At 35.7% G+C, this 23,848-nt stretch overlaps 1 protein-coding gene across 2 annotated transcripts in view; it reads left to right on the top strand.

The window, feature by feature from the left end:
* The window catches only part of Epha6 (EPH receptor A6), an 882,350-nt gene that overhangs the window by 537,039 nt on the left and 321,463 nt on the right, over positions 1–23,848 (top strand). For both annotated transcript variants that reach the window (XM_021184474.2, XM_021184473.2), the window contains one exon: positions 17,391–17,553. In XM_021184474.2, coding sequence (XP_021040133.1) covers positions 17,391–17,553 — 163 coding nt within the window. The remainder of the gene's footprint in view (positions 1–17,390; positions 17,554–23,848) is intronic.

Genomic DNA, 23,848 nt, shown 5'->3' with positions numbered 1-23,848 from the left:
GATTTTATTAATTTTAAAATTATATATATATATGTATATATATACTAAATGCAATATTCTTACCTATACTGATAAAGTGGTTATGTTGATTGGCTTGGCATGACTATAGTACAACACTTGAGATATATTAAATTACAGAGAAAAGAAGCTACTTAGATTACAGTTGTTGAAGATATAATACAAATGTAAACAGCCTCCAAGCTTTGGATTTTCAGTGAGAGACAAGTCAGAGAAAAGTGCTCAAATCAATATTGAGGAAGGAGGGAAAATGAAACACAAAGAAACAGAGAGAGAGAGAAACAGAGACAGAGGGAGGCAGAGTGAAACAGAGGGAGACAGAGGGAGACAGAGAGACAGAGGGAGAAAGAGAGACAGAGGAAGACAGAGACGGAGAGACAAAGAGAGACTAAGGCCTATGTGTTCACATAGCCCATTTTTAATGGCAGGTCTAAATGGCCTAAAAACCTCTCAATATATGACTAACCACTTGAAGGACCATATCATATTCTACTACTGCTACCCAGGTGTCTAATCCTTTCTACAAACTCTGCATGGATGCTTATATTAACCATAACCTTAGATTTATCTTACTATATATACAAAATATTCTATCTCTCACAAATAAGGCATAGCAAGGAACACTTTATACATCCTCACTCCTTAAATTCAAAAGAAATGTAAATAAGTGAATGAAAGCTGGAGAGGTGGAACCATTGGTAAAACATTTGCTGTAAAATCATGAGAACTGAAGTTTATCCCCAGAACACACATGGAAAAACAGCCAGCCAGTTGTGGTAGTGAGCACTTATCATCCCAGTATTCAGGAAATGGGAACAGAAAGATTGTAAGATCTTGACTGTTGACCTACCTAGCCAATTAATTAACTATACATACAGGGACCCTATTCTCAAAGTTTAAGGTACAAAGTTGTTGCTTATGAAAAGTTAGGGTTTCTATTACCGTGAAGAGACAACATGACCACAGCAACTCATATAAAAGGAAAATATTTCATTGGGGAAGGCTTACATTTCAGAGTTTTTGGTCCATATCATCATGATAGGCAGCATGGTGGGATAGAGGCAGACATGATGCTGGAGTGGTAGCTGAGAGTTCTATATCTTGATCTGTGGGTAGCAGGAGGAGACTATGTGCCACACCAGGTAAAGCTTGAGCATATATGACCTCAAAGCCCATATCTAGAGTGACACATTTCCTGAAACAAAGTCACACCTACTTCAACAAGGCCATACTTCCTATTACTGCCACACCCAATGAGTCTAGCACTCAAACACATGAGTCTATGGGCCCACACCTATTCAAACCACAACCCTGGCTAAGTAAAGCATGAAATGCCAACCTCTGCCCCACACACACACACACACGCACACACACACAGAGAGAGAGAGAGAGAGAGAGAGAGAGAGAGAGAGAGAGAGAGAGAGAGAGANAGAGAGAGAGAGAGAGAGAGAGAGAGAGAGAGAGAGAGAGAGAGAGAGAGAGAGAGACATTGTTTAACTTATTGTATATACCAACTATGGAAGAAAATTATTCCACTAAACTTTTAAACCATTCTTTCATTTTTAATAACATGTGATTTAAGGAAATAGTCATAAACATTTTTACCAAAGTTAACAACTAGTATATCATATAATGTAGAATATTCTGAGCGTATATTCACTTGTTGGTAGAAGTAGGCTTACTGAATTGATAGAAAACATATGTGTTAGCTAACATTGCTTTGCTGTAATCAGGGCCAAATTGTGGGATTTTTAATAAATAAGTAAATAAAAGTAATAATTTATTTCCAAGTTCTTATTACTAGAAGATATTTCTAGTTTGAAATTTATAGAGAAGAGTTAAATAATTCTTTGTATGAGCATATTCATATTAAGAAAACAAAATTCATTACTTAAGAGGTACAAAGTTTAAATGAACCTCTATTCATAAAGCACCTATACCTAATGCTTTTTAAAATCTTGTTGTCTTAATGGTTTCCAAAGTGCCCTTCCTTAGTACTCCTGCAAGGGAGTCTGAGTTAACAGCCTGTTATTATGTACTCCTGACTGAGCTGTTAATAGCTTTACAGCCTTGCAAAGAATACACCTGCTGCTCATAAAAACATTTATGTTGGTAAAGAATTTGGCTGCATTTTTAATATCATGTATTTGCAGTGACCTTGTAGAATGCATGCTGATCTAAAATTTTACGGGAAAGAAAAACTAAAATAAGACAGCTATCCATTTATCTGAACATATCAGTACAAAATTAGAAAATCATTTGGTTATTGTAAAGGTTCTAATAGTTTAAAAGGGTTTTTTTTTAATCAATAGTGTTAACCAACTTGGTAGTTACCTTACATTATTTGAGTTCATTTAGATTTTTATACTTAAATTTTTGTTGCCTTATTTACCTATCTCAAAAAATTAATTTTCCTATAGATTTATCTTGGTAAGAACAGGATGACTTAAATCCTATCAGAAATTCCAATGTTTCCTTGAGGAAAAAAAATAAGAATTATAATTAATTTGGATCTTTCTTACTTAACTAATAGTAACTCAAAGGAATATAGTTAGAAAAAATATAAAATTTTAGCTAAAGAAGCATTCTGCAGTTTTCCATGGTACGATGCCATCTAAATTTGTTTTGACTAAGTTTTATTTGGCAGAGGCAAGAGTTCCCAGAACCTGTACTTAATTCTTTTCACACAAGGACATTTAAATATAGCAGTCAAAGAAATCACATGTCCCTTAATTCTTACAATTTTGTGGATAAATACAGTAAATGAATGAATTCAATATTTCTGTCCTCTTTACCTTACCTATGCCTAAATATTCAGAACTATAACAATTCCTGCTGCACACACTTGGAGAATTTTCTACTTAGTGAACTACATAGGATGATAGTTTATAGCATATTCAATAATTTCATAGTTTTAAAGACCACCATAAAGCCAAAATGGTAGTAAATGCTTGTAATATCAGAACTCTGGGGTTAAGACAGGGGGATTTATGAGTTTGAGGCCAGCTTCAATGCCAACGAAAACACTGTCTAAAATAAAATAATGAATTTAAAACAATTATTCATACCTTCCAAATCTTTATTAATAGAGGCCATTTTCTCTGCTCTGTTTCTCTGTGGCAGATAAAGGCAGTTGTCAAGCATACAGTCCTTGACTCCTGAAATATAGAATATCCAAGGGTTATTCCGTTGTATTAATAAAAGTGGCATTAATAATCATCAAATGTTAGTGACCACAGGTAAAGGTTATTGACCTGAAACCTTAAATTGTCTTTTAAAAATATTCTACCATCTCAAGCAACCTCTTAACATGGAAATTATATATACATTTAGAGACCATGCCCCAAATTAATCATACAAAAGATTACATACCTGGGCACTTGGCTACCCTATTCTAAACTCTGGGCCAGGGAGTAACAAGAGTCAAGATTCTATGGTTCTCAGAGAACAATGTAGTAAGTGATGAATTCAGTCTCATCCACTTACTCAAAATATAATCCATTACTACAATTTGTCTTATCCTATACAACAAATGTTTCCATTATTGGCATGGACATCTCTGTGATTCTATTTGTAGCAGCAATGATAATCTGTCTTGCATTTGAACATGAACTCATTCAGAATCACGTCATATGCATCAACATTTGATGTAAGATGCTTGATACCAAGGACTTACACTCATTCCTTATCAGGATACACATTTACTCAGTCATAAGAAGGCATGCTTAATGATGGTATTATTTTAACATAGTACTTCACAGTACATATGAAATCATGAGCATTTTGTATATAAAGTTTCTTAGTGACACCTGGCTTTTTTATTATTATGTGATGTAAGAAACTGCAAAGAATAATAAATGATAGTAAAGAATATAGAGTTGAGGTGACATTAACATCACAGTTCAACCAGCAGGAACCCCCAAGTGAGCTTGACAATTAATGTGAGCACTCCATACCTCAGTCCTGTCTTCTATATAACCTACTGTATAGAGTAGGTGTGAGGATTTTCTATTGAGAGTGCTCCTTGTGTTCAGCACAGAAAGCAGTATGAAAGTGTTAAAATGAAAACTTGTTCTGTATGTGCTTTTAATTGATTTGTTTTGACTAACCTAGTTTGTCATTTCAGACCAAAACATCATCAACTTTTACAAACAATTCCTGTTCTTAAAATCATTAGGTACTTTTCTGAGGTGGGCATTGTTCAAGACAAAATGTGTGTGTATAGTCCTGGCTTTTCTAAAACTTGCTTTGTACACCAGTCTGGCCTAGAACTTAGACATTCACCTGACTCTGCCTCACAAGCACAGGGATCAAAGGCTTACACCACAACCAATCAAGCTGATTAAAATTTTCTAGGGTTAAGACAAAATATCATAGACAAACATAGTGATTTAAAAATCTATATGATCACTGAGCTATGCCACATTAGAGTTGTATAGTATAAAACATTAATATATATATATATATATATATATATATATATATATATATATATATATATCCTAGTTCTCTACTATTATACAGTAAACTCCAAAAACTGTGGCTTTAAGTTATAATTTATAAATGTTTCTTGAGATGGTGAGTTAGTGATTTGGGAAAGGGAATCTCTGCTCTAAAACCTGAGGCTTCAGCCTGGGTTCTGGAAATTTGTCTAGCATGGGGGTATGGCAAGATGGTCCAGAAGGTGAAGGTGATGCCAAGCCTCAGTTTAGTCTCTTAACCCACATGGTGGAAGGCGAGAACCCAACCCTTCAGGCTGACCTCAATCTCAGCTGTGGTATTGTATCACCTTCAATCAGTTAAATCAGGCATGTTCCTTCTCTCTCTCTCTCTCTCTCTCTCTCTCTCACACACACACACACACACACACACACACACACACACACGCCCACCTGTATGTCCACACACCGTAGACACATGCAAAAGTAAATAATGCTAAAGATTTCTCATGCTTGCATCTCTATATGAATTTCTGCTTCTTTTTAATGTTAAGAAGTATGTCATGTGACAACCTATTTGATTTAGAAAGATGTGTTGACCCGAATAAGCAAATCATACTGTCATTCAATGGAGACTCTTCTTTGAAGTATTTCTCACATTCCACTACTACTCTTTCATATTCTGGTACAGGTTTGCCCATCTTACCTTACTTTAACTCTTCCAGAAATAGCAACCTAGAAATTCTTACGACGAGTCCAGTGCTGCTGTTTATTTAATTTTCAGACTTGCATTCTGTTACCAGTACTATTTATTTCTATCCTGTCAGCACTGTATCACAAACAGAACTCTTCTCTTTTTATATATACTATTTCCTCTAGCTTTGCATTTTATAAAGATATACATCCCATGGTTTGGTAGAATTAAAGAAAAGACCACTCCATTTTGCCACATTATTACATTGATTTGACTTTAGAAATGTTCGCTTTGGCATTTGCTGTGAAATTTACACTTGAGAAAATGGAGATATGCATGTTAATGTCTCTAAAGATACTTAATGCATTTTTCTCTATTTGACACTTATTGCTAACTTATGCTAATTTTTATAAAAAGTTTTTTTTAATCTGGCTTTTATGTAGCCATTTTACAATCTGACCTGAACTACTACTGCCTGTATGATTTCCTAAACTTTTTACATATTTAATGCAATCCTCAAATATTCTTACAGCAATTAATTTTCTTTTGAAATTTCTACTATCACATGAAATCATTTCATTTATCCTCAATAGTTTAATATGTTTGAATTATTTAAATATTTTATTCTCTAATGTTTCTATTCCTGCTTTGGGTATCAGCACATTTTTCTTATCACCTATTTTTTTCATTATGAAATGATAGTAAATAATTCAAATCTTTAAGAATGAATGGCTTCACCCCTCCACAAAGAATGGAGAAATGCCTCCAATTTTCAACCCAGCATAAAGAACTATATATAACTCAAGAAAGGTAGGAGAGGGAAGGCTAGTCCTCCTAGGGGAGAGCATACCAACTAGTTGACCAGTGCCAAAGAGTTGGCCCTGAAAACATACATACAAGTACCATTATGCAAAGTGATAGGTTGTATTTAGGAACATATGTGTTTAAAAAAAAAGAAGCCATGAATTTGAAGGAAATCAGGAAGGGCAATGTAAGAGGGTTTGGAGCAAGGACAGGAGCGAATGGGAGAAATATTGTAATGGTATAGTAATCTAAAGATAAATAAATAAAAAGAATAAGTTTAAATTCATTTTTTATCCATAATATATTCTTAATATTGAAGTAAATAACTTAGCAATGAAGGAACATTTTTGTGAACAAGTATATATGCAGATTTAAACTTCATTTTATTTATATGTCTTCATAAATATGTGTAATACAGAGCAGAAGATGAATAAATATTCCATCAATATGAAAGTTAGGTAACACCAAAATCATTGGAAAAGTTTAAGTTGAATAAATATTAAGTTCAAAAAGAGGGATCCATGACTCCAGCTGCTTATGTATCAGAGGATTGCCTTACCTGGCATCAATGGCAGGGGAGGCCCTTGGTCCTGTGGAGATTCGTTGCCCCAGAGTAGGGAAATACTATAGCAATGAGGCAGGACTGGATGGGTGGGGGAATACCCTCATAGAAACAGAGGGGAGGGGGGATGGGATAGGAGGTTTGCAGAGGGGAAACTGGGAGGAGGAATAACATTTGAAATATAAATAAATAAAATAACCAATAAAAATAAATAAATAAAATAATAAAAAGAATAAATATTAAGAACATGTACTGTGATGTTCCAAAATATAATTGAGTTATTTATTTGTTTTGTTATTCATTTATTCACTTATTTGGAATAGGGTCCCTCATAGCACTGGCTGGCCTGGAACTTTCTGTATACCCTACCTGTCCTTGAACTCATAGAGATATATCTGCCCCTGCCTCCAAGAACATGTTGTGCAACAACATGTCGTCATAAATACCAATTTTTAAGTAAAGTCCTTGCTATTTTTCACAATATTCCTAAGAAAACTAATTGGGTACTTTATAGTATACCATTGATGTTTTGTTGTTGTTTCTTTCTGATATTGTATTTTAATTATAACATTTCCCCTTTCCCTTCCTCACCACAAACCCTACTACATACAACCCCCTACCTTACTTTGAAGTCATAGCTTCTTTGGTCATTTATTGTTATTATATATATATGTATTTGTGTGTATATACATATATATGCATATACCTAACTATAACCTGTTGAACTTATGTAATGTTACTTGTATGTATGTTTTCAAGGCTGTCCATTTGGCACAGAGAAACTAACTGTTGTCTCCTCCCTAAGGAGGACTGCCTCTCCTGTTCCCAGTTGTAAGGAAATAGGAGTAAAGAACATGATGTTTTTCATGTCTCACTTGAGTTCTCAGTAGTTGATGACACCTCATTTTTAGATTGCTATAGGAATAATTTGATAATAATTTAAGCATTTAAAGGTAGATTATACAGCAATGAAATCACTTCTTCATCCATACTTGTATAAAGTGTCATGACAGCTGGCTCCGTTCTGAGCCTAGGCACCCCATCTGAAGCAGTATAAATGTAAATGCTGTTATGATGATTTGACTTTGAGTCACAATTGACAAGTGCTCCTAAAAGAAGAATGCTACATTAGATATCTTCTGGGTTCTATAATAACTTATAGACTTTCATATGTTACTTTTATCATGACAGAAAGCTTGGGCCCTTAAGATAGGTAAACACACCCCAATTTCATGTATGGACTGATTTTACTGGTACATTCCTAGTATTAGTATTTTTGTAAAGTCATAGTATAATAGCTTAACAATAGCCTTTGTAGAAAAATTTAACCATTCATTTTACACACACACAAACACACATGACCAATTAATTTTTAATATCCGATTTTAGATCAATAAGTCAGTTCCTATTGAACATTTAGAGCACTAGGAATGTATGTGATTTCATTTTACATGAATCACAGTACATGTTGGAAGAAATATATGAAAAAAGGGCATAGATGAGTTTCTCAGTGATTTGTACTCTTCTAGTTTGGAAAAATGTGGGTGGCAATCAAGAGTTGATTGTAGTAAACTACAGCTACAGAGCACTAAATGTATAGCCAGCCAGTGCTTATGCATTTAAAATAACTACTTCTCCAGTTTTCTTACTTGTACATATTTACAAATTTTGTCATAGCCAAAAAGAAAGAAATGAAAAAAAGGAAAAAGTTACAATTATCTGAACTTTCCCCCCATTTTCTCTTCATGTTAGGAACTTACAGAGTTTAAACAATGAGAGAAAAGTAAGCAGGTTGTTGTTGCTGCTGCTGTTATTGTTTGATAGCTACAGAAACAAATGTGCTCAACCACTGTGCTCAGTCCAATGGTGGGCTGCGAGCATCCACCTCTGTATTTGTCAGGCTCTGGCAGGGTCTCTCAGGAGACAGCTTTATCAGGCTCCTCTCAGCAAGCACTTCTTGGCATCTGCAATAGTGTCTGGATTTGGTGACTGAATATGGGATGGATCCCCAGGTGGGGTAGTCTCTGGATGGCCTTTCCTTAGGTCTCTGCTCCATACTTTGTATCCATATTTCCTCCCTGAGAATTTTGTTCCCCCTTCTAAGAAGGACTGAAGCATCTATATTTATTCTTCCTTCTTGAACTTCATGTGGTCTGTGAATTGTATCTTGGGTTTTGTGAACTTCTGGGCTAATATCCACTTATCTGTGAGTGCATACCATGTGTGTTCTTTTGTGATTGGGTTACCTCACTCAGAATGGTATTTTCTAGTTCCATCCATTTGCCTAAGAATTTCAAGAAATCATTGTTTTTAATAGTTGTGTAGCTTGCTTTTTTCTCTAAGACAATGAGCCATCTCCATCCTCCTCTGCTGGGGTAGATGTAGTACATGTGGAACTGCTTAAATATCTATCACCAGGATTTCTAATTTCAGTTACATTACCAAAGAATATATGAGTGTCATGATATTGTTCCAGAACATTGCAATGAAGGAAAGTTTTACAATATAATATTAATTAAAAAAAAAAAAACCTACATGTCGTAAGAAGAGGCCAGGAAGAGAATAAGAATAAAGAAGGTCACTTATAAATATGGATTAAAAATTTAGTTAAAGTATCATTAAATCCAAAATTTTTATTTAAAAGTATAATGCTATATTATTTTTATTAGATATTTTCTTTATTTACATTTTAAATGTTATCCCCTTTTCTGGTTTCCCCTTCGGAAACCCCCTATCCCCTCCCCCATCTCCCTGCTCACCAACTCACCCACTCACACTTCCCTGTCCTGGTTTTCTCCTACACTGGGTCATAGAGCCTTCACAGGTCCAAGGGCCTCCCACTGATGTCCAACAAGGCCATCCTCTGCTACATATGCAGCTGGAGCAATGAGTTCTATCATATATACTCTTTGGTTGGTGGTTTAGTCTCTGGGAGATCTGTGGGTACTGGTTGGTTCATATTGTTGTTTCTCCTATGGGACAGCCAACCGCTTCAGCTCTTTCAGTCCTTTCTCTACTTCCTCCATTGGGGACCTTGTGCTTAGTCCAGATGTTGGTTGCAAGCATCCTCCTCTGTATTTGTCAGGCTCTGGCAGAGCCTCTCAGGAGACAGCTATATCAGGCTCCTGTCAACAAGCACTTGTTGGCAGCCACAATAGTGTCTGGTTTTGGTGACTGTATATGGGATGGATCCCCAGGTGGAGCAGTCTCTGGATGGCCTTTCCTTCAATCTCTGCTCCACACTTTGTCTCTGTATCTCCTCCCATGGGTATTCTTAACAAGTACTAACAGGTTTTCTTTATTGTAGGAATAAAATGAGAGTTCACTAAACATTTATAGTACATTAAAATGAAAAACATAAGTCAAGTTAGGGGGAGATAAATCATCTTATGAGAATAACTGAGTGTAAGCACAAAAGAACAAGAACGGAGGTCATAACAAGTGACTAAATCAGACACAATTGCATTAACAGAACAAGTTAATGTTGTTCCAATAAATATGAAGCTAAAATTATGTTTTTGTTTTGATCATTACTATATATATATTTTTCACTCAATATGTTTGTATTGTGGGATAAAACAAAAATAAAGATTTCTTGGCTGCTACAGTGAAACATTAAATATTTAAGAATAGGAAGCTTGTTAATTTTTGCCACATAGTTAAATAGTTAGAGATTCTGTATCTGATAAGTGGAATAATTTTTATTTCCTACTGCATGTGTCACTGTTGTGTTTTAGATCATCTAAGTTAATTCTATTAATTGATTCTAAAGTTTTCCTAGTTGAATCTTTACAAATTTCTCTGTAGACTGTCCTGACTAGCAAGAATGAAATGATTCCTGTTGTTCAATGTTAGAAATGTATATAAATATAAACCCATATTCTACACAAACTATTGGGATTAGTCTACCAAATAACTAGGTTATGATTTAGAAGGACATTTTCTATATACTCAATTGATTACTGTGGGTAGAATAAATTCTTTCTCTCCAGAGAACTTTAAAGGATGCATAGACTAATGCTTAAGTCTAATCAAAGCAAACTGACACAAGAATAGAAATAGTGTCTTATGACATATGCCCTTTAGTGACGATTCCTATTTGATAGAGATGCTACACCTTCTGATAGTGCTTTCACTCCATGCACTAGGTACAGTGCCGTAACAATCTTAGAGATGGAGGACACTCAGAATCTATAGTTCTTCCAGAGTTTTGACATTCTAATTAAATCCAAAGAGAGACTGAAAAGCCAACCAAATTGCTATGTCTTACTATCTTTAGTTATAATTCTATGGCTCTTGAGAAGCTATGTTACCTAAAAGAAAACTACAATATCAAAGGAAAGATGAGAAAAATCTTAAATTATCTTTCAATATTATCATTTTTCTTGTTTCAGAAAATTATTATGAGTACTAAAGACTGTGTATAAGATCATCTTGGCATTTGCCAAACACTATATAAATCATGTTCCTCTGAACACTGACAACTTCATTTCTGTAAGCCTGTTGAAGAAACAGCATTATTATTAACGAGTGAATCTAGCTAATTTGTAATTTGTAAATTTTTATTTTAAAGTATAATGCTATATTATTAACAAGTATTAAAAGGTTTTAAAATGAGAGTTCACTAAACATTTATAGTATATTAATTTTATTATCTGTAACTGTAGAAAAAGAATTATTAACATCTGGTAAATCTAGCTAATTTAAAATTAAAATTTAAAATTAAACAGATGATATCTCTTAGAAATCTGACTGGATCCAAAGACATTAAGACAAAGCAAACCAGCTGGCAGAATCCTGTCAGTGCTGGCCTCTTGAATTGGAGTACCCCAGAAGACCACGAAGAACGAGTGAGAAGTCATTGTACATTGCAGGATGAATGTGTTCACATAGGAGTAAAGGGAAGTCTTGCCCAGGAATGTTACAGAAGCAGAGTCAACATCAAACCCAAAACTGGAGCAGTCTAACGGAGAACTCTACACACTGCCTTCCAGTGAGCCAGTGTATATTAAGTTTGACTGTAGGGTAATGTAGAGAGAGTGAATGAACACTGGAAGCCATGTCTTCTCATTCAGTTTCATTTGAAATCATATGCTACATCAACCTCTAAAAAGTATTCCTGTAGTTATTATAAAAAGTTCCCACCTTCGAGGATAAAGCTACATTCAATGTTTTAAGAAGATAGAGGGTCCAGGGTAACAGTAAGACTACATTCCCAATAAAGACTTTACTATTAGAACCTGCGAAGAGGCAATTATACTCCAAACTCCTCCTATGGGAACATGTTATAAATAAATGCTGAGACTTTTAGAGAATTATAAATAAATGTACTGTGTAAAAGTACCCTAATGTGTATAATGAATACCAATATATTCACACTATTCTGAATTTTTATTCTTCACTAATAGGAGACACCATGTATTTATTTTATTATATGGGCTGTTATTCATAACACAATAATAATATTCATTGTTATTGTGTTTACCCCAAATTGGTGCTACTTTCTGTGCTTATCCAAGGAGATGCTGTAAAACGGCTTCCTTCACAATCAACATGCCTCACTGCAAGACTGCCAGAGCCAGGCATGGTGGCGCACGCCTTTAATCCCAGCACTTAGGAGGCAGAGGCAGGTGAATTTCTGAGTTTGAGGCCAGCCTGGTCTACAGAGTGAGTTCCAGGGCAGCCAGGGCTACACAGAGAAACCCTGTCTTGAAAAAAATTTAAAAAATAAAAAAGATTGTCAGAGCCCTGAGCAATGAACATCTGGTACACCGACCAGAGTTCAGTGTGAAATCCCACCACCACAAACTGAGATCAATTCTTAGGTATAGACTGGATAAATTCTATACCTAGAACAGTTTACAAGCAATAATCTTGGACCTGCAACAAAGCATATCTTAAATCTTAAAAGTTCTCTTGGGAAATGAGTAAAATTACTTATTGAGTATAGCTAATGTGGTACTTATTAAATTGCGGAAAGAACTGGAGAGAGAGTACATATATATTTGAAGCATGTAGTAATAGCTAAGCTTGAAACATAAGCAAGACAACACAATTAACACAAACAAAGTACATAGAGGGAAGATAATGGCTTGAAATATAAGCAGATATTAAATGAGGTAGACAAGATGCAAAATTGAGAGGGAAAACTCTGCATGTTGCTTCAAACCTCTGGAAATTACAAAAAAAAAAAAGTAAAATTAAGAATTATCTGGGAGGGACTCACAAAGCTTGTGAGAGTCGCCAAGCAATCACTGATGTGACTTAAGGCTAACGCCACAAGCTGGAACCCATACCCAACACTGCTTGGGTGACCACAAACCTGAAAGTGGGTAACCAAGGACCTAGAAAAACAACTAGCAATAAAATGGTGACTAATGGCATTCTGCTGCACTCATGCATCAATCAGGGCCTTGTTCAGCCATCATCAGAAAAGCTTCCTCCTGTAGCAGATGGGAACAAATACAGAGAACCACAGCCAGACATTATTCAAGCACTAAGCCCTATAAATGGGATGCCTCAATCAAACTCTCCCCTCAGGGATCATAGAAACAGGGACAGGGGAGTGATAACTGGTGATGGAGGACAGAAAGAAAGCAAAGGGAAGGTCCTCTAAGTCACATGATAAATGTATATGTGTATCCACGGAGACTGAGGTGGCAGTGTGCTCAAGGGGGTTACAGAGCTAAAAGGAGCCATGAACACATGCCCGGTTCCCTAAAGCAGAAGCAATCTCCAGCTGATAACCACTTGTACATGAAAGCTTGGCTTCCTCCAAGGAAGTCTCATTGAGGAGAAAAACTACTCATCAGGGTAGGCTGCATGCCCAACCGTAGATGGCAAACAGAAAATGAACTCACAGGAAATTTTGTGGGTTCCTTATCTCGCAATGGCAATGTCATGACAGGACTTGTCTTTTTACCCTACAGGTCATTTGCATATGGGTTGTGGCTTCCAGCTAAGGGTTTTTATGGGATTTCTGAGTATGGAAGAAGTGGGTCTCTGCATCTGTATTCATTTCTTGGGCCTTCTCCCCGACTCTTCTCCTGTTTGTATTGTTCAATTCCAATGTGTTGGTTTTTATTTTTAGTCTCCTTTTAGTTTGTTTTATTTATTTATTATATTATGTTTTATTACTATCTCTTAGGAGCATTATGTTTTCTAATGAGAGCCAGAAAGGGTGTAGATCCCAGTGGGAGAGATGTTGGGGAGAAACTGAGTGGAATAGAAGGAGCAGAAGCTATGGTCAGGGATATATCATATGAGAGCAAACAAACAAACAAACAAACAAACAAAAACTGTTCACAATAAAAGGGAGAAAAGAGTAACAAATGACCATAACTTGAAAAAGAATGATCAGTAAATTTTACTACAGAGAAAAGGTGAAAAATTATAATTTTAGAAACAGTGAAATAACGATCTGGCCTCAGTGGAAGAGAATATGCCTAGTCCTACAGTAACTTGAGGTGGGCTGGTACCGAGGAGAGGCCTCCCCTCTTCTCAAGGCAGAAAGGGAGGGTTGAGGCTGTGTTTGTGGGGACTGGAGGGAGAGGCTCTGATCAAGATGTGAAGTGAGTAAGTAAATTAATTAATAGAAAAAGAAACACTAAAGAAAAAATAAATAAAATCCTCAGCAAAGTTAGCATTCATGTCATAAACCTAGCAATTCTAATTCACAATGGTGCACTCCAGAAAGGCACCTGCAAATGATGCTTTCAAAGATATGTCCGATTCCTCTTCCTGAGACCAGCAAGGGATCTAGCTCATGTAATGTATGGTCTCTACCTCGTGACAGCTTCTGGCGTTTAGAACATACATGTCAGCCAAAGAACAATTAGCCAATGTTCTAAAATAATAATAATGTACTATGCTTGTGGTAGCTGAAAGCTAAGTTCGTTTCCCAGGAGTTTAAAGCCACCACGAGAAAATATCTTCTTCCATGAGTCCTCCTCTTTGATAAGCTAGTAAGTGACAAGATGTGAGAACAGACAACTACTGTGCAGCTGGTAAGGAGTTAACCACACTTCCTGCCTAACAGTTCTTATATTAGCTATGTACCTACAATCATTGTGTGCATATCAGACACAGACAATCTCAAAGCTGCCTGCAGTAGGCCTCCTTGACTCTGTAACTTACTAAATAGGAAATTACTGTTTAGCTAGGTTTTGGTGAAGCATCAAAGGCAGTGTATAATATTCGGCAGCATTTAAGAGTAAACTTTTCATTCCATACCACCTGTCTCAGAGAATGAAACTGAATTATTTGAAACTGCTCTCAAATTCTTTCTATACTCATCATTTCATACAGTAAGACAGCACTGAAGGCACAACATAACCTCTCTATTGCAGGAAATTATACCAAAGGCAGAATATTTTTTCCTGTATAGGAGATTGAAAAATGTTAATGAACTGCAAATTTCTACTTCAAACAATAAGGTTGACAAGTATATTTCTATTTCTCTATGCTATGTATTTTTTATTACCAATGTCTTGACATAAGCTGATTTCGGCTTTCAATTCATAGCGGATGATTACAATCATCAATATTTTATAGACCTGGTTTTGTTTCCTTGACTCTTATGCTAGATGCATAGATTTCTATTTACTTTCTACTCTTAAAATCGCAAATGCACACACACACACACACACACACATACATAGGTTGCCAATTTTGTATTTATTTATTACTTACAATACTGCTATACTTTAGTCATTTTTGCAATTAAAAGTAGAAAGATTTGATTCTACCACTGAAATATATATACATATGTAATATATGTGCACATATACATATATATATATATACAGAAACATATGTGTGTATATATGTGTGTGTGCATGTGTGTGTGTATATCATATATAGACATGTATATGACATACATATAGTATGTAAGGTTATGAAAAATAAAGCCATAATGTTTAATGGCAAGTCTTCTGAGGCCCCAACAACACATAAACAGCAGAGGACTGCCATATCTCGACTCAGTCAGAGAAGATGAACCTAACCCTTGTGAGACTTGGGACCCCAGGGAGTGGGGTAGTCTGGTGGAGGGATGGGGGTTGGGCACATCCTCTTGGAGACAGAGGGGAGGAGGTATGGGATGTGGAATGGGGAATAAAGTCTGAGCTGTAAAAATCTTAAAGAGTAAAGAAAAAAAGAAAAACTTCCTTTTCCAAAGCAGAATAAGGGAATTCATTGTCATAATTTTAAACCTTAAGTCAGCACCCTCAAGCAGGGAACTTGACACATGTGTAGATGTGTGACTTTTTATAATCTTTTCTTAGTCTACAAAGTCTCTTTAAAAACAGCAGTTTCCAGGCAAACCATAAATGAGATCCTGACAATACAGACAGGATTAAGCATCAAATGAGTCAATCGACTAGAGACCCTGAAAGGCTTCCTCCTCCCCTTGACAGGATTTTTGCATTTAGACTTAAAAGAAATTCACTTCAGAACCTGTTGACCTAGGTTGATCTTTGCATTGAGAAAAGTTCTTTGTAAAAATATAGATGCACACTTTTTTTTCTGAAATTCCTGGGTATTTTAATTTTGGGGTATTCGCATAAGTAAGCCATAATGTTTAATGGCGAGTCTTCTGAGGCCCCCAACACATATACAGCAGAGGACTGCCTGGTCTGGACTCAGAGAAGACACATCTTAACCTTCAAAAGACATGGGGCCCAGAAATTTGGGAAGTCTGGGGGAGGGGGGAACCTAGTCTAAGGTGGTACCTAGTCTAAGCCCCAAACTCATTTAAACTTCTATGCATACCTGAAGGTAATTCTATGCAGTAGTTTCAGTGGGCCAGCATCCTGACTACTGCATACCATATGAGTACGATGTGGACCTGCCCACATAAGGCACGTGTCAGGAACTGAACAGATTGGCTTACGGGGCATTTCAGAGGACAGACTTTTAGAGTATAGAAGTTTGTATCTTACAATTTCTTTTGGATGTCTAATTAAACTATGAGTTCTTAAGAGGGAAACTTTATAAACCCCAAACAATAAAAGTTTAGTTCATCCCCCGCCACCATGGTCTTATGAACAATCCCTGATAAAGACAGGTAAAACTTGAACAATTCAGTTCTGATGGAAAGAGCAAGTGCAGCCACATAAAGGACCAGGACTCACCAGGTCGCGCTGATAGCTAAAGTAACCCAAAATCATGCGGTGAAGTAGTTAAACATAAAACCAGGAAACAGCAGCAGGCATCCCTTCAGGCCAGTCCACGATTTCACGGGCGCCACAAGTCTTCTCTACCTTTCTGCTGTCATTGCAGTTCCAAGGGCATGTTTGGAAGCCCATTTCAATCACGATGTACGTGACACGTCCCTAAAAGTAGAATCTGGCATCTCATGGGAAAAATTCTCATCATTTTATTTAAGTTCACATTAATGATAACTTCTGAGAAATCAAAGTTATAAACAGAAGAAATTAATTGCTACCTAAAGATTTCAAAGTATTTTTTTTTCCCTCTCACCCACAGGTATACCCACAGACAGCCCTGGCCATTTGGCATTTACTACCACTGGGTAGAAATATTGTGTAACACATTTATGGTTCCCAGCACAAACGCTAATGTGTCTAATCCAATGTGTCCATTTTGATGAAGACAAAGGTGCTACTCTGTTGAAACACGTTCACATATTAGAGTCAAAGTCCAGTGTAAATCACCAGTGTCCATGTATAGTTAAGCACAAGTAACCATCCCATTGATAATTTCCCAAATCAGACCCATCACATATGCAATGCTGATCAACTAAGTGCTAACCTGTGGAAACCCATGCTTAGACTCGTTTCCCTGGAGGCCGTCTCTAGGAAACGGTAGGGTCGCACTGTCTCATTTCCTTTCTTCTGTTTTCTGTCTCCAGGAGCATGAGCAGCTCACCTATTCCTCCACGAGGTCCAAGGCCCCAAGCGTCATCGTCACGGGCCTCAAGCCCGCCACCACGTACATATTTCACATCCGAGTGAGGACGGCGACAGGCTACAGTGGCTACAGTCAGAAGTTTGAATTTGAAACAGGAGATGAAAGTAAGTTTCATTCAAAGATGTGCTGCTCAAGTAAAATGCTCATTTAGGACTGGTCCAGTTGATCTGATATTAGAAAGCCAGGTGGTCCGATTTCTAACAGCCCTTCCAAATTGGGTATGTTTCCTATACCCACACATTCATTCGAGTTACTCTTTAGATGCTAAATCAATAAATACCTTCTGAAACGCTCTCAAACAGCCAATGTGTCACAAAAATGCCCCATTGTACAGAATTTATCACTCATGCTATTACACAGCCTCTTAATGGATGATGAGAGTCTGATTATCCACCAATCCTGGCATCATAATACAATACTAATGAACGCTGGTAAGAGATAAAGCCATGAAAAAAAACTATTTCAGCACTCAGTTCAAAATACAAATGTTCAGCGCCTTGTCTCAGATCAATAAAAACAGTGTCCAGTACAAGACATGTTCTACCAATATGTACATTACAAGATTAAATATAGATGCATGGGCTTTAAGATAAACTCACATTATTTCTACCACTCAGCATACTGAAAACCAAAACCAGAAGTAGACTGATATATAACATGCACATTAAAATCTATTAGTCATAAACCCAGATATGCTATTGAATTCATTATTCTTTAATCTCTTTTGAGGGTAGTAGACATTGGTATCCATGTCTAGTCACTTGAGAAGATTTGCCTGAGGTACCAGCACTTCTCATACTGCTCTGTAATGTCTGCAGTTTGTAGAAATAGTACTATTTCACCCTCCCTTCCCTAGGAGACTTTATGACTTAAAGCATTTATATCATCTTTGGCACATGCAACCAGTCCAATTTTTTAAATTTTTATTTTTTAAATATTTTCTTTATTTACATTTCTAATTTTATCCCCACTTCTGGTATTTCCCTACACTGGTGCATCAAGCCTTCACAGGACCAGGGATCTGTCCTCCCAGTGATGACCAACTAGGCCATTCTCTGCTACATATTTTGGCTGGAGCCATGGATAGGTTGTTCCATGTGGACTCTGGTTGGTGGTTTAGTCTCTGGGAGCTGGGGGGGGGGGTCTGACTGGTTGATATTGTTGTTCCTGCTATGGGGTTGCAAACACCTTCCGCTCCTTCAGTGCTTTCTCTAACTCCTCCATTGGGGACCCTGTGCACAGTCCAATGACTGGGTAGGAGCATCTCTGTATTTGTCAGGCTATGGCAAAGGCTCTCAGGAGACAGCTATATCAGACTTCTGTCAGCAAGCACTTGTTGGCATCTACAATAGTGTCTGGGTTTGGTGACACTATATGGGATGGATCCCCAGGTGGGGCAGTCTCTGGAAGGCCTTTCCTTCAGTCTCTTCTCCCCACTATGTCTCTGTATCTCCTCCCATGGGTATTGTGTTCCACCTTCTAAGAAGGAGTGAAGCATTCACACTTTGGTCTTCCTCCTTGAGCTTCATGTGGTCTATGAATTGTATCTTGGCTATTCCAAGCTTCTGGGCTAATATCCACTTACCAGTGAGTGCATACCATGTGTGTTCTTTTGTGACTGGGTTCACCTCACTCAGAATGATGTTTTCTAGTTCCATCCATCTGCCTAAGAATTTCATGAAGTCACTGTTCACCAGTAGGATTTGCTGAAGGAGGCAGAGGCAAGAGGATCACAAGTTCAAGGCCAGCCTGGGCTAGAGTCCAATATTTTTAATTCACATTCTCATTTTCTTCCAAGATCTCTAAGTGGTAAACCATGAGTACACAAATGGCCATAGCTCTTCAATTTACTCTTGTATCATTTAGAGCCTGTCATAGAGCATGTGTTTTAGATACTCTACACATTGTTTGTGGGGACACATACTTAGCCTATGCATGACAAGTGGGTAGGGAAAAACATTTGATAGGATGTGGCAGAAACACTTCTTTGAGTAGTTTTACATTGACTTCATTGTGCCATTGTACATAGTGATAGATAAAATGTATTCTTAATAACTTTAACGACTATTGCAATATTTACATACCTACAACCTAAGTATTCTTTTTATTGTTTAATTTGATCTTTCTCTTAAAAATCTTTCTTTTTCTCCACTGGAGTTTATATTTGGTCATATAACAGAATGTTACATATTCTTAAGCCACTAAATACTGAAGGTTTTCAATTGGAGCTGGCTTAACACCAGACATGTGCATAAATCTACACTAAACATTTCATAGAAATTATTTCCTTTAATTCTAACAGCAGCATGCCTTTTTTTAGAAACATAATTAGCTGCATCCATAATTGTATAGTAGGCAGTGAAGGTAACAGATGAAAGCCCTAGAACTGGCTAACAATAGCAGCAGAAGACAGTGAATGCTGTGTCCCCAGTATGAAAGTGACTTTGATTATACCCTTAAAAAGACAAAGATTCTGAGAAGAACCCAAAAAAATGTTTGTCTAAACCTGGAGTTTGGGTACATGAAACGGTTTCTAGTCAATTTACAGCAAGAAGGAAAAAAATCACTTAAAGGCTCATTTTTTAGTGTACTAGCTCAAAATGGCATTTTAAAGCATGTTTATGCCCAGAAGAGAATTCAGTGAACAATGTCCTGGTAAGATGGGTGCAAGTTTGCCATAATTTAATAATATGATGATATGTACCCCAGTTGATAGCATCTGTCTCTGCCTCTTCATATTCTCCTAGCTCATGTGTAAATTTTTATAGCTTTAGTTTCTCAAGTAGGATATGAACTATTATGATGTCAACTTTATTGCTAAGTTCTCCCTTGTGTCTTCCATTTAATTAACTAACTTTATAATACACTCATAGAGAACGGGTAGGGGGTTGGGGGGCTAGCCTCTTTCATTTAATGGCCTGTTTCAAGTTTTTTAAAGCAAGCAGAATAGTTTACTATTCTGTTCTCTCTGGCTGTATCTGTTTTACTTTATTCAGGCTATAGTTTAATAATGAAAACAATAAAATAAAGAATAGATTAATTCTATTTCAAAATTACAATGATGCTATTAACAATTATTAACAATTAATAAATACTATCCTCTAAATGATAGCAATGAATAGTCACAGTACTATCTTTTGTTCTTCAAGGTTAGTGCCTTCACTTATATACACATTCATTCATTCACTATTGTGTCATTAAAATATGCTAATAGAAATTATATAACAGATATAAAGGCTATTAATTATAGTTGCTAGCCTATAAAAATAGCTTACTTGAACTAGCTTGGTAGCTTTCTTTTCTCCTTTTTAAGAACAACATCATTACATATGTATATATATGGAGAGATATACTGATTATAGATTAATAATAAATATTGATTGATAAATGTCTGTTTAGTTGAACACATAACATAGTAACACATTATGTTTTTTTATGGTAAGCACTGTATTAGGCATATATCTAAATATTTTGTCATTTACGGCATTTATTGGTTTCCGATTTTATACTGAGCTTGTTATATACCATGCTTCATCCCTTTATACTTTGGTTATGATAGAGTTAACAAAATTAGAAAAATATTTATAAGAAATTAGTAAGAAGCAAGAAAATAGTAAATATTTTATGTGGACACTCTTGAAATACATATAGAAACACAGTGTAGATGAAATTTTTCAAAATTAAAATAGAGTGTTATAATACCCCCAAATTAGCAAGTGCAGTTCATTTTGATGAATGAACCTTCAGAGAATGTGAATTACCTCAAACTTGTCAATATCCTTATAGTCAGAATTTTTAATGGATGGAATTTAAAATTAAGAACTATCTATATCACTAATATTTTCCATATCCTTAACAATGTTTTAAAATATATTTCATATGTTTTAAGATAATAATTTGTTTTAATTATACATATATTAAAAGGAATGAAATAATTTCAACATTATGAAATCAAACATTTATTTAAATAACTGTATTTATCTCACATTGACATCATTTTAGAGTCACCATTTATAATGATATATGTGCACACTTAAATAGGAAATAAAATATTGTCAGATTATAACTATACTGTACTTTTCTTTGCACTCTAGAAAGTTATTGTCAAGCTATCCAATAGAAGTAGAATCCATAGTTAAAGTCAATATTATTAGAATATTGGAGTCCTACATATGATGACTGGCCATTTAATACTTGCCTATCCCTAACTGTTATCCAGGTGACCTGGGAGAGCCAATACAATACTTTTCCCTGAAAACGTTTTTACATTGTGTAAATTTAGGTTCCACCTGTAGGGCTATGTAAAGCACTTTTATAGCCCAAAAGCCACATCTGTCAGATATTTAAAATGTACAGTAACTGAGTCGTAATGACTGACTTGTTTTATATATCATGGAATAAACACAGTAAAAGCATCATGATTAGCATTAGCCAACTAAGATTTGAACTGCTGATTGCAGCAGTATTTAAAAGAACCATATCCTGCATTAAACCAAAAATGGAATATAAGTCTGAATGAATGCCTAATCATTTAAGTATTTTGAAAACATCTGTAAAAATTAGCTAATGTATTGTGGTCTGATTAGAAACAATTGGTTCACTTGAACAGGACGCTGATGAGAGCAGGATCCTGAACGTTAAGGTACAAGATGACTTTTAGTTATCTCTTTCCTTATGCAACTTTCATGTTTTTAGTAGGTTCATTTTTTATATGCTCCATTTTGTATACAAATAACCCCTAAATTGTTGGTGACTAAATAATCATATTTTATTGAATAAAATATTAATTTCTCAACAGGTATTCATCTTTCTCTAAATCTATTCACAATAGACACCATTTCTCTTCATTTCTTCTCAAGTTAACATGACTCTGAAAGTAGGATTGCTTGGATACTTCAAACACAAAGGTTTTGTAATATCACCTTATCTCAGGTTTCCAGTATATCCAATGGCAGCATTAAGAAAACTATTACACTACTGAAGTTTAGACTAGCACACCTATTTCTTGACATAGGCCTGAAGAGCAAGAAACTATCTCTCTTTGGGGGATTTCCTCTTAATGTTTTATTATGCAAGGGATAAATTCATTACTATAATAACCTCTTTGAAATGAACAGTGATAATTTACTGCTTTACTCATATAAACAGTGTTACTAGCTTAGTTTCCAGTAACAGAATGAAATTAGGGAGTCATGTAGATGCATAATATATACAATTTTAGTTATAAATTAGTTACTTGTGAAATTTGAGAACACATGTGAGGGAGAAAATGTTTTTTCATGTATTTCCTTCTTAAATTTATTTTTAAAATCTCTATGCAATTTGGCTTACTCTGTTGATTCAAACACAATCTGTACTGCTTCAGTTGCCTAGAATAAAATTAGCTGCATCATTATTAACAGCAGCCAGAAATTTTGGAATGATTATTAATGGTGGAGCATGAAGCAGAGAGAAGACCAACTGACCCTGGTGGAACAATAAAAAAGTTAATTAATCAAGTAGTGGGTATATTTCATATTTATGAGTCTACTCAAAGGAGGACAAATTCCAGGGTATAACACATTAATTTTGAATTATCTCCAATCAATAGTGCACTCTCTGATTTGACAGCTATAACTATGTAAAGACAAAAATCAGTGAAAAAGAAGGATTTCCTAGTATCAGATTATCAAACTAGACAGTAATCTGTCTTACGAGGCAATATAGGTTCTTTCTAACAAAAGTGTGTGCTAAAGGTAGGGCTTCTGTTGGCTAAGTGATAAAGGAACTTGCTGATATATATATACTATATAGTATATATATATATATTATGTTGGGACAGAAGTCTAGTATGAGTGATGCTATTGAGATTCTAAAATATGATATTTGTTGAGTTTTAATTATTTCTCAAGCATTTTTTTAATGAAAGTTATCTTGCCAGTTATACGGCTCAAAACCTGAAGAATTTGGAAGAGCAGCAGTCCACTTGTTTTCCATATGCAGTAAGTGATGGATGAGCAAGTTCAGACCCTTTCGTTCCAGTGCCTACAACCAAGACTTACCTTTTGTTCATTCAATATCTCTGTGTATTTTATTTACTTCTGTCATTCCTTTTCATTTTCTACATGATTGGTTTGTCTTTGTTCTCATTCTGTACCTCTCTGTAATTGATTATATTCCTCTCTCAGCAAACATAACTTTGAATGTAAATGCAGATGATTAGGAGATTATAATATTTATAAACCACCAAGCATGAAGTTTTAAGAGCTATGAGGTGTTTTCATTCACTCGTCTGTATTAGTGCACACATGACAGGCTAAATATGATGCTTTAAAGGGGGGAAATAATGTGGTTAACATCATTTGTTTATCTATGAAGGCTATAGAAGAAAAATGCTTTAAAGGGGGGAAATAATGTGGT

Source organism: Mus caroli, chromosome 16 (genome assembly GCF_900094665.2).
Source record: "Mus caroli chromosome 16, CAROLI_EIJ_v1.1, whole genome shotgun sequence".
In the NCBI taxonomy this organism is placed as follows: domain Eukaryota; kingdom Metazoa; phylum Chordata; class Mammalia; order Rodentia; family Muridae; genus Mus; species Mus caroli.
The sequence above is the reverse complement of the archived record's forward strand: the minus strand, read 5'-3'. Positions and strand labels throughout refer to the sequence as shown.